Below are 13,537 nucleotides of genomic sequence, written 5' to 3'. Positions count from 1 at the left end.
ATTGCATTTAAATGTCTAAGTCAAGCATCACTGTTATTACTGCTGATATTAGTGTTTATGGCAGCGTGTTTTGCACCAGGTAAACGTTCAGATCTCGTTTCTGTCAGTAACTTGCCAGTGCTTTAATGTAAGACAGATGATGTTTGGAAAACTGGACTCATTAAGCAGGTTTTTGTCCCTGAACCTTGCTGACATGTGTCTAAACTCTCATTAGGGCGTTCAGGACTCGCTGTGGATGTCTTTCAGAGGGTCGCGTGGGTCACGTATGTCTTGACAGATTGTGATGGATCACCTCCAGAGCGTCACTGACACCAGACTGTGTGTGTGTGTGTGTTTTCTGTTGTGCAGCGGACGACAGATGCAGCTGTCTGCACGGAGGGACGTGTCTTCCTCACGGAGAGGGTTTCCGCTGCTTCTGTCCGCAGGGTTACGCAGGAGAGAGCTGTGAAATCGGTGAGCAAATCCAGAGTTTAAAGGAACAGTTCACCCAAAAAATGAAAATTTGCTGAACATTTACTCACCCTCAAGATTAGGATGAGTTTGTTTCTTCATCAGATTTGGAGAAATGTAGCATTGCATCAGTGTCTCAGCAGTGGATGCTCTGCAGTGAATGGGTGCCGTCAGAATGAGAGTCCAAACAGCTGATAAAAACATCACAATAATCCACAAGTAATCCACACCACTCCAGTCCATCGGTTAATGTCTTGAGGAGACAAAAGCTGAAACAAATCCAGCATTAAGACATTTTTTACTTTAAATCGTCGCTTCTGGCTAAAATATGAGTCCATAATCCATAATAGCGCTTCCTGCAGTGAAAAAGTGCATCTCCTGTTGTCTCTCACATCAAAATCCAGCCACGTATTTGTTTAGAGCTGTTTTGGCTTGTAAACAGTGCTTGATCTGTGCAGATTTCTCTCCTGATTCAGACCACTTTTTTTTCAGGAGGAAGCATTAATTATGGATTATGGACTATTTTGGCCATCCATCTTTTGTCTTCTCCAGACATTAACTGATGGACTGGACTGGTGTGGATTACTTGTGATTATTGTGATGTTTTTATATCGGCTGTTTGGACTCTCATTCTGACGGCACCCATTCACTGCAGAGCAAGTGATGCAATGCTACATTTCTCCAAATCTGATGAAGAAACAAACTCATCTACAGCTTGAGAGTGAGGACATTTTCAGCTAATTTTCATTTTTGGGTGAACTATTCCTTTAAAACCCTTGACAGAAATGTGTTCCTGTACACACTAGCACAAGTGGATGTGTAATTTTTTTTTACACATGATAGTTTGTAGCAGGTCAAAGTGTCAGTGGGGAATTTGTGTGTTTAATCTTGTCCATTTGCACTTTACTTGTTATAAAGAAGTGTAAAAAGAGAAGACTGCATGTTCTTAAGAAGTGTTTCTATCAAGAATAAAAAAAAAGCAAGCCTGCAGTTCATCTTAACATCCCAAAACACACAAAAACAAGCATGAGTGCACAAGGATCCGATGTTTCCCAGGTCTTGGAAAACTTTAAAATTGTGATTGATTTTTTTAGAACTGAAATTGTTTTTTTGTATCTCTATAAAATGATTTAAAAGTCTTTCAGTAATCACTAATATCTGGAAGCGTTCTGAAATTCCATGAATCAAAATGTGTGGGAATATTGAATCTATTAAATCAAAAGATTAATTCACCCCGAAAATGATTTTTTAAAGTCCTTATCCAGTCTATCTGAAGAACTGAAAAGGCCATTAAAAAATCATAAATGTTGAAGCTTTATATTTTAAAATCACACTCGTGTCATAAAATCTGCATGTATAACTAGAAGAAAATGTTCAGCTTTGTCTCCGATGTTCCTCCAAAAATCCCTTGATCATCCAGTACAGTCTTATTTTATTATTAATAGTATTTATTAATGTTTCGAATTAGCTTTTATTTTTATATTTTCAGTTTAGTTTCAGTTTTAGTAATTTTATGGGCTTTTTTAGCTTTAATACTAATTTTTATTGGTTTGTTTTTTTATTGAAGTTATAATATTTTATGTATTCATTTCATTTTTAGCTTTATTACAATTACTGAAAAGTATTTTTATGGTTTTAGTTTTAGTTAACAATAACCAGCAAGAGTTTAGATCTATAAAACGAATGCGGAGCAGCTTTTTCCAGTATTTTAGCAAATCATTGTTGAGATCTATTCTGAAACTCTAGATGAGACGCTCGTGAGCTCACGTTCTATCTGAGAAGCAGAACACTTTCTCTGACTAAAGGCTGCATCTTTGACAAATCCAGTTATTGAGAAGGATTCTGTCCCAGCTGCCTTATAGGCAGAGGTCAATACCGAGGTCAGAGGTCAAGCAGTCCATCATGTGAGACACAAGGGTGGGCGTTTGGGGGTCAAAGGTCAGGGGAAGGTTGACAGGTTTATGTTGACCTCTTCACATTTACTGCAGTGTGCTCTGAGACCGAAACGACAACGATGAGATGAAGGTCAATGCTAATTCAGTTTGTGCTTTTATTATGATTAAATGATACATCTAATGGCCTTATAGACTAGCATGTTGGGTTGGTGACAAACGTTTCAGCTAGATATTTGAATATAATGGTTCATCCAGACCTTTACGACTGACTTTCGTTTTCAAGGAGATGACAGTCTCTCATTGATGTCTCCTTTCTGTTCAGAAAGGAAGCAGAGAGTGAGGAGATGATGAGAGTGTTTTCTTCTCTCTGAGGACGTATATGCTGTAGATTTGCAGTCTGAGATGTGAGCGGAGCAGTGATAGGGAAACTCTTCAGAGGCTCATGTGCTCTTTCAGAGCGACTCGCGGCGAAACCATCCGCATAATGTATGAGCCGATTCAAATATTCATGAGGAGCAGAAGTACCTTGTGAGTCTTTAAGAAACAGGATATGACCTCAGTAGGTGCTTTTCCTTTTTACTGATGAATGTTCACTTATTTAATGTGATATTTAGAGGCGAATCTTTTCAAACATTATTTTATTATATAAAAAGTTTATATAAGTATATAAAATCTCTTTGCATAGAGTAAACCAATTTTATTTATGTTTGTGCTTTACTCTATGGAATAATACATACACACACATTGTTTATTTACTAGTATTTTATTTATTTTACTTAGTTTTAGTTATTTTTATTTGATGTTTATTATTTAATAATAATATGAATATTTATCAACAATTATATGAATATGCATGTTTTATATTATTAATTAATTAATTAGTAATTTATTAATTAATATGTATATAACTCTGTTATGATAAACAGAATTTATTTAATATTGTGTTTTATTTATTATTAGATCTTATTTTTATATTTTCTGTTTGCACTTTAATTGTAAAATTGTAGTTATTTTGTTGTGTTTTTGACATTTTGATTAGTTTTTTAATATGTCTTTATAGTATTTATTAATTTTTATTTATTTTACTTAGTTTTTCGTTATTGTTATTTTATGTATATTCATTTTTTATTTTAGTTATTAATTAATTTGTAATTTATTAATTAATATGTATATAACTCTGTTATTTGAATTTATTTCATATTGTGCTTTATTTATTATTATGTATTTATTATTAGATCTTATTTTTATATTTTCTGTTTTCGTTTTAATTGTAAAATTTTAGTTGTGTTTTTGACATTTATTAGTTTTTTTATATGTCTTTATAGTATTTATTCATTTATATTTATTTTACTTTGTTTTGGTTATTGTTATTTTATGTATATAATATTTTTTATATTAGTTATTAATTCGTTTTAATAATTTTAGTAATTTATTAAGTAATTTATTAATTAATATGTATGCAATTCTGTTATAATAAACTGAATTTCTTTAATATTGTGCTTAATTTATTATTATTATTATTATTATTATTATTAAATATTAAGCAATTAAATAATTTCTTCATATATATATATATATATATATTCAAGTATATATTATTAGTATAATTAGTTTAATCAATATTAAAGAAATTCTGTTTAATTCTGTTGTAAAGAAAAGAGTGTTTTTACTATCACTATTATTATTATTTTTTTACTATTACTATATATATTTTTTTTTTATGACCTTATCCCTCTAAATGTAATTCTTGTAATTCCTTTTTGCTTTAGTGGATCATTAGATTCTCATATGGTAATAAAAATGACTGTATTACAATAAAAATGTACTGCAATACAGTGGATTTTTGATTTAATATGAATCAATATTAGTCAAATATTTAAATGAATATTTTTTTATTTAATAAAAATCAAAGGCAGTACAAAAAACACTCCCCTGAACATAAATAGTTTATAATTAAAAATATAGATATGTATATATGTATAATTATTTTTACACTTTATAGTAATGAGAATTTGAAGAGGGATCCTTAATAACTTGAAACCTGGGTGAAATGTGACCCAGATATGATCTTGAGAAGCTTCGTGAGATTCAGTTTTCATCAGGCTTCATTTAATTCCAGTCACACGGCGATCAAATCAGCCTGAGCTCCGAATACAGCCTTCCCATGATCCTCTGCTCGTCTGATATCCACTTAAAGCCTAAAAACTTCAAGAAGTTTATGAGCAGCAGTTTGGGACTTTGTGACTGACGCGTTACGCAAACCTTTAAGTCTTTCAGCTTCATCTTTTCAAGCTCCTCTGATGACAAACGCCGAGCCTCAGAAGTGTTTGCTATATTGGGAAACGTCTGCATTAATGTCCTATAAACTGCTGCTGGTGAGTAATCCTGTACGACCGTGAGCTGTAAAGCGCTTACACGGGCCTGTGACAGACGCTAAATGACTCTTCAGCACTCCACGTCTCTGTCGGCTCACTTTAACCTCCTGATATTACCGCTCTATGATCTACAGTCCTACGCCGTCTGTGAGGTTTGAAAGGGATGGTTCAACCAAAAAAGATTCATTTACTCGCCCTCATGTTGCTTCAAACCTGCATGTCTTGATTTCTTCTTCAGAGCTGCTCTTTTCCGTGATTTATTCTCTACGCTCTAAAAACAACATAAAATGGTCTTGACATGTGCACTTTATTCCAGTGCTGTTTTAGTACACTGAAAAAAATGTTTCATTCAACCAATTAAAAAAATTTAGGGTAATGATTCACATCTATATATATTTTTTTAAATAATAATAAAAAATAATAATAATAACTTGCCCTAAACAATATTTTCGATGTCTTTGAAAACTATACAAATAAATGTCTTAAATGAGAATTTTTGTTTTGATTAAATCTATATTTTTTTGTTTGGATCAAAAATAGAATTTAAATTAATTGACTTTCTTCAACAAGAAAAATATACTTTGTGCCAGGTTTTATAAAATAGTTTTCATAGACATAGAAAATATTGTTAGGGCAAGTTATTTATTTTTCATTGGCTCAAGTTAAAAAATATAGATGTGAATCATTACCCTACATTTTTTTAATTGGTTGAATGAAACAGTGTCTCATTGATATACTTATTTATTTTTTATTTATTTATATTTTGTTTTCACTTAAATTTTAGTTAAAGTTTTAGTAGTGTTTTTGACATTTTTATTAGTTAATAAAAAATATGTCTATTGTATTAATTAATTGTTATTTATTTTACTTAGTTTTAGTTATTTTACTTAAGCGTAAATGTTGCCTTAGAAACTACAGTATAGCTGAAATAAAATGTTTAATTTTTTTCATATTTGATTATTGTAATATTTGATTATTTTTATTTCAAGTAACAAATGTTTTTATGGTTTTTGTTTTAGTTATGCTTTTAAAAACAACATTTAATAGTCTATGTGTACATTATATTCCAGTGATGTTTTAGTATTATTGACATACTATTATAGTTTTTGTTTTGATTTTATTTTTATATTTTCTGTTTTTACTTTATACACTTTATTGTATTTTTTACTGAAAGTTTTTGTAATTTTGCTGTGTTTTTGCCATTTTTATTAGTTTTTAAATATCTTTATATTATTTATTATTTTTACTTATTTTATTTAGTTTTAGTTATTTTTGTACTTAAACTAAACAAAAATGAGAAATATTTTCCTTAGAAACTACAGTAGGTGAAATAAGTTATATTTTATTTTAATTTATTTACATTTATTTTATTTAAAATAAAGATTTTTTTTATGGTTTTAGTTTTAGTGAACAATAATAACCCTGCTATATTCCTAGTCTTCTGAAATAATATTTTACTTTTGTTTTTACATGAATGCGTTTGGCAGATGCTTTTATCCAAAGCAACTTACGTAGGTATATTGCATTCAGTGCAGTTTTATGATAAATATAATGGTTTTAAGTGAGAAACAAACTGAAATTGAAGTTTTTTTTCTCTAAATCTTTCCCTCTGCTGCGGCTTTTTTAGAGAAATCTAATTCTCTTAAATCTAAATATGCAGAATTGCAAGATATAAACGCAGAATTGTGAGGAAAAAGTCACAATAGCTTTTTTTATTTTTTATCATGTGGAAGAAAAATAACAGAATTGCGAGATATAAACTCAGAATTGTGAGTCAGAAAATCTGAGTTTATATCTGGAAATTCTGACTTTTGTTCTCAGAACTATGAGTTTGCATGTCGCAGTTCTGAGAAGAAAAAAGAATTGTGAGCTATAAACTCAGAATTCTGAGGGAAAAAGTCTGAATTGTGAAATAATTTTTTATATTTTTTTAAATTCCGTGGCAGAAACAGGCTTCCATATCATATGAGTTTGGAACAACAATTTGTGTGTGTGTGTTTGTGTGTGTGTGTGTGTGTGTGTGTTTGTTTGTGTGTGTGTGTGTGTGTGTATCAGTGTGTGTGTGTGTGTGTGTGCTTATTAGCTTTTCTAATTGTAATCATTTTTATTAAATTCCTTTTTTTACTTTTAAGTTTACTTTTTTTCTTTAGACTTTTTATCTGATATTTATATTTCATTTTATTTCAGCTTTATTTCAGTTACCAAAAAGTGTGTGTGTGTGTTTTTTTATAGTTTTACTTTACAATAACAACAAAATGGGTTTGTATATGAATATACATATGTAGATGTTTGCTGAAGTCCGTGTTTTTACAGAGAAAAGACCCAAGTAATCTTAATGTGTATAATTTATTTCTACTAGGGAACTTTGGGAGAAACATCTGAGAGCAAGTTAATATTTAAATAGAAGTAGTTTTGCTGTGGGACACAGAGAGACTCCTGAGTGATGCTTTCTAACTCTGTGACGATTGTTGTTTCAGATGTGGATGACTGTCAGTCGAACCCCTGTGAGAACGGCGGCACCTGTATCGATAAAGAGGACTCGTTTGTGTGTCTCTGTTTGCCGAGTTACACCGGAGACCGATGTGAGAGAGGTGAGACGCCCGAACCTTGAACATGAGCTCAGAAACATGTGCAAACATCCCTCTATCCGATGCTTTCCTGCAACCCGACTCATATTCCACTCAAATGAAAGCCGTTCCCTGCTGGGAAATCCCTCTTAAAGCAGCCTAAAGGTGCTTGACGTGATGTTTGTGGAGCAGCACACATGAAATATCTCGAGTACCAGTGAAATCAGTGGCTCTGTGACGGTCCTAAGGAGAAAAGGGGAGTGGCCCAGCCTATTTTAGCCAATCAGAAAGAATCTTTGTGTGTCAGTCATTGTGATGGTTATCCTTGTTGTAAAGCTTCACTCACCAAGCTGGTTTCCACTGGTCAGGCTGGTTTTAGAAGGGTTTTAGGCACTTTTTAACTGGTCAAAGTGGGAGATTTTAGAGACACGTTCACTGCATAAATTCTATTTGTATGCCAAAGTCTATTTCATTTGCTAATATTACTTGCTTTACTGTGCATTATTTTACTTTATTTGACTTAGTTTTGCACCATTTCTAATTCTTCGGAGATATGCATATATGATATATACAAGTACATGAAGCTGATAAATGATGCATACAATAAAGTATACAAGACTTCAGTGAAATTAAAAGAGAATTGAAGCTGTTTACTCTGATCCAAGCCTCTAACTGCCATAGACATCACTACTTCTTTTACTTTATTTCATGAAATTAATATATTGCATATGCAAGATGCAAATTTACCAAATTAATGTATTGCATGTACAGTATGAAATATCTTGCATATGCATATTTGCATTGTGCAAAAATAAGTCAAATTAATATATTGCATATGCATATTTGTATTGTGCAAAAATCTGTCAAATTAATATTGCATATGCAATAATATCTTGCTCTTAGTGCTCTTTACAGGACATCCTGACTTAAAACTGTGACATGTAAGGTCTCAGAGAAATCCCAAAAAAGAATGTCCTCTACAGAGGACAAAACTCCATAGCTGGTTGTCAGGAGGATATACATGTAATCATTTTGTGCGCATATATTGCATATGCATATTTGCATTGTGCAAAATAGTCAAATTAATATATTGCAATATGCAATTAAATTGTGCAAATATTCAATATTCACAATGTGCAAAAATCTGTCAAATTAATATTAAATTGCAAATGCAATACGTAGTATTAACTTGCATAAATTGCATATGCATATTTGCTTTGTGCATAAATAAGTCAAATTAATATATTGCAAATGCAATGTGCAGTAATAGCTTGCATATATTGCATTTGCATATTGACAAAATCTCAGAAAATCTGTGAAATTAATCAATTGCTTATGTCGTATGCAGTTATATCTTGCATAAATTGCGTATGCATATTTGCACTGTGCAAAAATCTAATTAATATATTGCTTATGCAATATGCAAAAATTTATTGAATATATTGCACATGCAAATTTGCATATAACTGCATATACATATTTGTATCGTGCAAAAATCTGTCAAATTATTATTGCATATGTAATCATATCTTGCAAATATCGAATATTCACAATGTTCAAAAATCTTTCAAATTAATATTATTTTCCATATGCAATATGCAGTAATGTCTAATTCGCATTGTGCAAAAATCGGTCAAATAAGTAAAATAGCAATCTGAATGGAGTCAGCTAGTAATATTAGCAAAGAAAACAAACGTTGGCGAGTCCAGCGAGTTCTGCCAGGTCTTTTCATTCCTCTCATTAGAGTTTTACATTGTTTGTCGGCGTCTCAAAGGTGTGGTGTGCATGCTTCATTATGTTGACCACTCTCTCTCACTTTGTAACACATTGTGGCACTAATCTCAGTGGTTTTGCAGACTCATGAGCATCCGCTCGCCCTCCTCTGAGTCCCATGGTGACAGCGACTCTAACGATGATGCATTATTGCTAATAATACCGTTGGCTGATGGCACAGAACTGCACTTGACACGAGTGTGATGTCACAGCGCTGTATCAGACGCATTATTGTGTGTGTATTTAGAAGATGCTTCATCATAGTTATGCTGCTGTAGAGATTTAGACAGCGTCTGTAGCTGATGGACATTCATTTCACAGTCCATTGCATGTTCGTGTTTAATCTGAGATGTTTCCAATAGAGCACAACTGCGACTGTTCAGCCGTCTTGCTCGGGAAGTATTGTTCATTCACTTTCTGAATATGCATTTCTTAAAGTTTTTCAATGAAGTGTTTTTGAACCAGTTTGAACATACAGGCATGGGTTCTTTAAAGTCTTAAATTCAAAAATGTGAGCCGTAGACTTCACTTCCCCCTTTACTTTATGGCCAAAGTTAATATATTGCATTTGCAGTATGCAAGTTTATCAAGTTAACATATTGCATATCCAGTAATACCTTGCATATATTGCATATGCATATTCACACCTATTTAAATAAGCAGCTGGAAGAATTAAACCATAGACCTTTCAAAATAAGAGTCCCTGTGTATTTCGGGCTTTTTTATAATTAAAAGTCCTGCATTATACATAAAATAGTTTTCTGGTAATTATTGGTATTTTAAAAGCAATGCACTATATCTGTACAAACAGTGTTGCTTTTTTTCATTATACCGTATTATTGTGTGTACACTGAAAAAATGGTGTAGGATTTTGTAGAAATTGCTAGTCAAATTCACAAATTATTACAAAGAATGCAAGTAACATGAAATTTTGAAGTAATAAAAAACTAAAATAATATTTTCTTGTTAATTTTACTCCAATAATCTTTGTTTTATTTACAACTTTTTTTACAGTCTACATTGACACTATATATTTGTCAGTTTCATGTCTCTCGTATTACTCCACACTCCAATCATTTACACTAATATCAATGTTTCATTTCCATTTATTTATTTCATAAGTATCCATTTAATAAGCAGGATAATGTTCAGTCAGCTGGTCATTATCACAAAATAAACCCCTTCAGGGCGTTTCACCGGGGTTTATTTTACAGTAATGACAGGCTGATTGTACATTACCCCTCATTCATTATCCACACTCATTGGACCTTGGTGTTCAGTGTTTCTTCTGCCCCTCCACTGATAGAGACTTAATTACATCTGTGTGCTGCTTTAATAGCTGGTCTCTGGTGGCCTTCGTTCAGATTTAACCACAGAACACACACACACACACACACACACTCGAGCGGTTATATGATGCCTCTTAACTAACCCACCAGGTAGACAGAGTTTTCAGGGTTTTTTAATGTTTTGATGAAGGTTCATCTGATGAAGCCGCAGAAACACTAGCACAGAGATAGATTATGGGAATTTAGGATAATAAACTGAATTGATTCATGCATATGAAAAAATTCCTGATGCTCATTCTGAATAAAGTATGATGGCAATATTTTATTATTCTATTATCATTGATATACTATAGTTTTTATTAACGTTTTGAATTAGTCTTTTATATTTTCTGTTTTCCTTTGAATTTTAGTTGAATTTTTCTCTCAGAATTGCAAGAAATAAACAATTTTTTCCCATGCAATTTTGAGTTTACATATTGCAATTCTGCCTTTTTTCCCCCTCTGAATTCTAAGATTACATCTCTTTACATTCTGTTTTTTTTTACTGCAACTTTATCTCACAATTCAGATTTTTTTTTTTTTTTTACATTTTGAGACATAAACTTGGAATTGCAAGATAGAAACTCAGAATTGCAAAAAAGAGTTTGAATTGTGAGATAAGAGGTTTCTATTTACTTTGTAATTTTTTTTAATCTTGTTTCTGAAACAAGCTTCCATATGTTTTAGTCCCTAAAGTTAAACTAAATTAAATGAGAAATGTTGATTTGACAATTTAAAAAGTTCTTTTATATTTTATTTCAGTTAATATTTATTTCAAGTAACACTTTTTTAAAAAGTTTTTATTTTAGTTTTAATTAACTATAATAACCCTGCCAGTGATGTCTTTTTCTGTCTCCAGACACAGAGGGCTGTGAACACGGCTGGAAGAAGTTTCACGGTCACTGCTACCGTCTGTTTCCTCGCAGACACACCTGGGAGGACGCAGAGAAAGACTGCAGGGAACACAGCAGTCACCTGACCAGCATCACTTCCTCCATGGAGCAGGACTTCCTTAACGGTCCGTCTCAAGCTGCAGAGCTTAGATTAAAAAAAATATATAAAAAAAAAACATTGTCATAGTAGCGCTGCAAAAGCTTCTGGAAACGCTCTGGGACATGGTAGATCTTCAGTGTCAAATCCACCAACTTGTGGGGTATTGTCCCATATGCATTTGTTAAATCCAGCCACAGAACTGCCAAGTCACCACGGTTCTTCTTTGCATCTTCGATGATCTTAGTAATTATGCTAGTGTGCTCAAGACAGCCCGCTACCCCTGGAACTCCCCCCTTTTGGACGGACGTGTCCATGTATCCATTGTCTATCATAAAGGAGGTCAGCCTCTTTGCCAGAATCCCAAGAAAAATCTTGCCTTCGACGTTGAGGAGAGAGATGGTACGGAACTGCTTGATCCCTGTAGAATTTTCCTCCTTAGGGATGAAGCATCCCTCGGCGACCAGCCAACTGTCAGCGAGGAAATCCTTCTTCCATGCCACTCGCAGTAGCTTCCAAAGTCGTCCCCTGAGCCTTTCGCAATATTTATATACCTTATACGGAATACCATTCGGCCCTGGGGCTGATTTTGCTCTGGCCTTCCTGAGAAAAGTGTTCATCTCCTGCCAGCTCGGTTCCTCAGCTCTGAAGGGGATAGCTGGTTTTGTTGGTCTTATGAGTTTCTCCATCTCTTCCAGACTGTCCTCCCTTCTAGGGTCGCTATGGACCTGCCGAAGGTGCTCTTCCACCTCTTCCTTAGTTGCTTTCAGCTGCCCTGATCTTACATCACCCAGAAGTTTCGACAGATATTTGAAAGGATTCTTGGTGAAATCTGTCCGCTCCTTCATTCGTCGCTTCCGGTCTCTGCGATGACATTCAGCTCTTCGCAAAATTTTAATGCGCTCCCTCAGGTTATCACGAATTTCCGTGAGTGCTGGTCTCTCCTCCACTGTTGCTTCACGAAATGCCTTCCTCAGCCTCCGCAAATCCCCTCTAAGAATTGCGATCTCCTTCACCCGTCTGTTTTCCTTTGGCTGGGTGTATGTTTTAACCTTCGGCTCTTTCTTTCCAAAGCGATCAGCACCTATGCTCCAAATAATGGAAGCCATAGCCTTGAGCTTCTTCCCCACATCTCCTGCCAAAGCTATTTCCAGCACCTCATCCACATCATGATCAAACTTCTCCCACTCCGTCCTTGCCACTGCAGCAGGCCAATTCACCAGTTCCTTTCGGACCACCCCTACCCATATATCCTGTCCAGGTTGTCTAATGCCATGTGTACCCTCCGCCTCTGCCTGGTGCTTCATGTCCTCCGACACATCAATGATGCTGTTCCTGCTCCCGTCTTCATCATGTGCCTGGAGATTCTGGGGGCTGTGGTTTGCCTCCTGCCCCGGCCTCTCCTCCGTCTCACCAGGTTTCCCTGTGCGTTGCACATTATGTTCAGGTTCCAAGCACTTCATCTTTGACTGATGTATCTTCAGACCCCTCTCATTTTTACATATCCTCCCACATCTGCAGACCCGAGATAAGTCGCTTGGCTGTTCCATAGTCGATTGTTCATCATAAGTGGTCATAACAATAGTCTGTCCTATAGGCCGATCATCCTCCCCCGCTCTCGCTCGACCCTGGGGGTATCTTGTAATGTACCTCTCCATAGCGATTAACAATGGGTTCCTCCTCGCGGAGGTTGTGCTTCAGCCTGCCAAGCCTCCACACCCCAGCTTTGGTCTTTCCCAAATGTCAGCCGTCTTTCCTAGCTGTCACCGTTCTTCCTCGGTCGCCAACTTGTCTTTCCAAGTAGTCACTGGGTAAACCAGAAAAAGATATGCAAAATACGATGAGGCCATCGCAACTGGCCCACCTTTACAGGTACTTAGCCCTGCACCAACTGTGAGCCAGTAGCATCACTTCTCTTCTCCTTCTCTCTTCCTTTCAAGCACCAGGTCAAAGAGTTGGTAGTTACAGCTAGTCGTCAGATGGGCACCCCCCTTCATTGGTGTTTCACCGATTTAAGCCCATGACACCTCGGGAAGGCTCGACAGCAGATCCAGCTATATATATATAAAATCAAAGTTAACACTACAATAAATAATTATTAAAAAGTTAATAAATAATTAATAAAAATGATAAATTATATATAATTATAATAGTAATAA

At 34.4% G+C, this 13,537-nt stretch overlaps 1 protein-coding gene across 1 annotated transcript in view; it reads left to right on the top strand.

Moving 5' to 3' along the window:
* Window positions 1–348: 348 nt before the first annotated feature.
* LOC107748524 (neurocan core protein-like) overlaps window positions 349–13,537 on the top strand; it is a gene marked incomplete at its 5' end in the record, with an annotated part of 18,823 nt that continues 5,634 nt past the window's right edge. The window contains 3 exons of the mRNA XM_016563332.1: window positions 349–453; window positions 7,198–7,311; window positions 11,248–11,406. Coding sequence (XP_016418818.1) covers window positions 349–453; window positions 7,198–7,311; window positions 11,248–11,406 — 378 coding nt within the window. The remainder of the gene's footprint in view (window positions 454–7,197; window positions 7,312–11,247; window positions 11,407–13,537) is intronic.

Source organism: Sinocyclocheilus rhinocerous, unplaced genomic scaffold (genome assembly GCF_001515625.1).
Source record: "Sinocyclocheilus rhinocerous isolate Xijiao unplaced genomic scaffold, SAMN03320098_v1.1 scaffold380, whole genome shotgun sequence".
NCBI classification, from domain to species: domain Eukaryota; kingdom Metazoa; phylum Chordata; class Actinopteri; order Cypriniformes; family Cyprinidae; genus Sinocyclocheilus; species Sinocyclocheilus rhinocerous.
The sequence above is the reverse complement of the archived record's forward strand: the minus strand, read 5'-3'. Positions and strand labels throughout refer to the sequence as shown.